This window comes from Trichoplax adhaerens, genomic scaffold (assembly GCF_000150275.1).
Source record: "Trichoplax adhaerens TRIADscaffold_3 genomic scaffold, whole genome shotgun sequence".
Lineage (NCBI taxonomy): Eukaryota > Metazoa > Placozoa > Uniplacotomia > Trichoplacea > Trichoplacidae > Trichoplax > Trichoplax adhaerens.
Genome location: NW_002060945.1, coordinates 1,380,304 through 1,384,064, shown reverse-complemented (window position 1 = coordinate 1,384,064; position 3,761 = coordinate 1,380,304). Strand labels below are relative to the sequence as shown.

At 32.2% G+C, this 3,761-nt stretch overlaps 1 protein-coding gene across 1 annotated transcript; it reads left to right on the top strand.

Annotated features, from left to right (window-relative positions):
* Positions 1-361: 361 nt before the first annotated feature.
* Positions 362-3,436, top strand: TRIADDRAFT_63722 (expressed hypothetical protein; the record flags this gene model as incomplete). Its single annotated transcript, XM_002110799.1, has 11 exons — positions 362-413; positions 1,034-1,182; positions 1,308-1,382; positions 1,484-1,546; positions 1,672-1,798; positions 1,957-2,054; positions 2,176-2,241; positions 2,374-2,451; positions 2,753-2,782; positions 2,846-2,986; positions 3,134-3,436. 11 exons carry the CDS (start codon positions 362-364, stop codon positions 3,167-3,169), a joined length of 915 nt encoding a protein of 304 aa, XP_002110835.1. The 3' UTR covers positions 3,170-3,436.
* Between the last annotated feature and the right edge of the window lie 325 nt (positions 3,437-3,761).

Sequence of the window (3,761 nt, the reverse complement as noted above, 5' to 3'; positions counted from 1 at the left end):
TTGTTTCTCTATACTGTGCTGTATAATCAAGACGATAGAACTAGACACATATTGTACATATTACCCATGCAATGCACCGTTAGCCACAGTACTTAGTACTCTAAATCTGGTATCTCCTACCGTTTGTCCGAACAAAATCAATTATCATCACAATATCGATTGATTTAAAAGGCATCGGTAGTACCGCTTACATAAAGTCGAGCAAAATAATCTCATCCGATCAAATAGCGAGTGGTAAGCTGCCAGTTGCTAGAGACAGTTGGTTTCACCTTGATCAGATCGACTTGGAAGTTTTCAAAGTATTGAAAGTAGTTGCCGAATTTTTCATCTAACTTCCCCTGGATAAAATTCAAAATTGAAGATGATGAGATTGATAATCGTGCTGGTGGCATTCTATTACTGCTGCTCTATCGGTGAGCTAAAAATCAGCTCTTCATCATTCAACTCATCGATTGATATTAATCATAGATAATTAATTACTCAGGATAGCAATATTTTTTAACATGCTGCAAAATAGAGCTTTTTTTTCACCTATTTAATTCTGTAATACGAAAAGAAATGGCATGGATTTGAGCTAGTTTGTTCTATTGAATGCTATGATGAATTCATGTTGGCGAATAGAGAATTTTCCACCAGAGGCCTATTTCGTCGTAGAGGTCATGATAGGGTTGTTCTACTCAAATCAAGTGTGGTACTAAATAGATTCACAGCTAGCTGTCAATCGATGCCATAAAATATACCGTAGAACACCAGCGAAATGCACATGTAGTAATTTCTACCAATTGGACGATGTCTTATACACGCTTGATACATATTAGTTGTAACCAGAAAAGATCAGTATTCTATCGATTGCAACTTTAGCTTCGTTCTTGTTCTGGTCAAGTTAGCTCATGTGGAACCACATTTTGCAAAAATCGAATTAGAATATAATTAGCATATTAGAAGAATTACATCACATAAAAGCATTATTATTATTATTATTATTATTTTCATGTTATTGACATAAATAAATTTGCTTGATTTTCCTTTGCAGGGCAATGCAAAAGCGCTACACTACATCGAGTAAGCCGTTGCTCTGCTGGTGCAACATACTGGTGTAGCTCGGCTGAGACTGCAATGCAATGCAATGCCGTCGACTATTGCCAAGTCTTTGCTTGGAGGGCATCGAACAATGAACAGCTGGTAATTTATAGTAGCCTAATGCGTTCCTTTAAAATGCTTCTGGATATATCTAAGACAGCATGATATCTACTGTTAAAATGGATGGATAAAATTAAGACTTTATATTGCCAACTCACTCTATATAGGAACTACAGCAACCATTCCATTGCTTGTATATAACACGACAAGTGAAAAGACTATTGAATCTTAACTTCACCAAGGTATGGTTCAAAATTAAGTTTAGTTTTACAATTTAAATATTGCATAGTGATGGACTGGTGTTTTAACTATTTTAACTTTTATATGCTTTCACATACACTAGAAATTTATAATTGAGCAATCACGTAGAATATGTAATATCCTTCCTGGACAATCGCGTGAAGTGGTAAGACTGGTTAGCCTAGAAAATGCTTCATTTTTATCATAATGTGTCATCATTATTATTCAGGTGAAGAATGATATCGAATTCAATCTTTTAATATCCTAAAATCTTTCTACTTATCAATTTAGTGCCAAGTTATTACTCAAAATTACTTTATGAGCATCATTGAACTACTTCATGTTGGCGCTACCACTGAACAGATATGCTACGAAGCGAAGATTAGCAAGACTTTAGCACAAAGTGTTTTGCCTATTGGTGAGTAACGAATTTTATTAGTCAATGCTAGTTAACTTTCTTGTAGTTATCTTAGCCCAAATTGAAAATAGGGCCATATTTCATTGGTTATGTAAAGTTCTAATTTTGAATAAAATATATGGGTTGACGTATTTATTTTGTTGTTAAAATCTTCGCAGTTCCTTCATTTCCTGGCTCAAAGAATGCTACACTATGTGGCTACTGTGAATATTTTGTTACAGTTGTTGAAGCATTATTTGAACGCAAAGGCGAACTTGTAAGTTCTAAAAGGACTTAACCAATGCTGATATTGATGATTTTTTGCAAATATGTCAAATTGAAATTATATTAATAGAGAAAGGACTAAATAAGTTCAAAACTTATTTATTGCTCTATAGGAAAATCTAATACAGGTACTCGTTGACCGTGCTTGCGAGAGTTTAACCGATGCTGCTCAAAAGCTGGTATGCCATACTTTATTAGTATTACTGCTATTAAAGGCCTTTGTATGAATTATACTCATATGACTAAAATGAAAACTGAAGAAAACTTTCATTTTTTAAGTGTAATCATTCGATGTTATAACCTATATTCAGTGCATAGATTTTATTCGAAACTACATGCCCGGTATCATAAAAACTATCGAAAAATTACCTCCAAGGACAATCTGTCGTGTAAGTCATATGCTTTAGGGCTACATTGCTTCGAGATATATCAGTTTCGTTTATTACAACTTATGTAGGCGTCATAGATTGTGTAATACCGTATACTTATACGACCATAACTCTTCAATCACAAGGCAGGTTCTAGAAATACTTTTATCTACTGCTAAATTTTTAATTTGATTACGGTCCATAATGGAAATTTCAATATCGTAATATGAAGTTGTTAGAACTATTTAGAGACAGATTTTAATGTCTAATTGGATAATTATGGATATCTGATAATTTAAATTTAAATTATTATAATTATCAGTGCTACATGATTGCCCTATATACGGGTACAGTAAGCTTCATTACATCATGAACCACACTAAGACAGCTTCTATTTTATGTTTATCATAACTAGTTACTAGTAAACACCTGCAAGGATTCAGAAGCTAGAGCTTATACGCAATTTTCCAACGAGATTAACACTCTGATGCCAAATAAATGCGATTTAGGACCAATCTATGGCTGCATCAATAAGCATACTTCTGAAACATGCAATGTAAGTCGGCTACGTTCTAAATTATTTATAATTAATCACTATATATAGTGGTTTACAAAACGATGATATCAATACTTTGAGATTAAAATTTCGTACATTATAGAATTAATGAATGCTTTTTACACCTATGTTATTAATTTCCTTTAGATGAATAAACAATGCCATCCGTTGATCAACTTATAGAACCAAATATCATTTCACTAAATTTGTTAATGTTAAATTATAAATGACCTTAAATATATTATCCAATTTATCGCTAGTCATAAGCTTAAAATCATCGTTTCTCATTTTGTTAGCATCAATCATTCTGATTGAATTTAAAGTCTCATAAATCAACTCATACCTCATTTTTATTAGACAACGCCATAAAATATAGTATGGTGCCGTACTAGTTATTTTTAAGAACTGATTAGTTGTCAAAATTTAGCGTAATTCTTATCAATAGCATAGAATCAAATTCAAGCATGAGAGCCGGTATTTCATTGTAATTATATTCATATACTTATATATTTGTATTCTCCTTTCTAATATACATATAAAATAATCAATTTCTCTTTCCAATAGTTCATGCTTCCGTGTTTAATTTGGTTCTACTATCGTTTTAGAATAGTGGAAAGTTTAATTTTCACTGGGAGACTTGATTAATTTCGAATGTGTAAGATCTGACTTTAAAGAGTTTCGCTAACATTAATAATAGAATGCATGATTTAATCTATAAGCAAGGGTAGAATATTATGTCAATTCATATCCCTAAGATTTCTTGAATCATATCTAA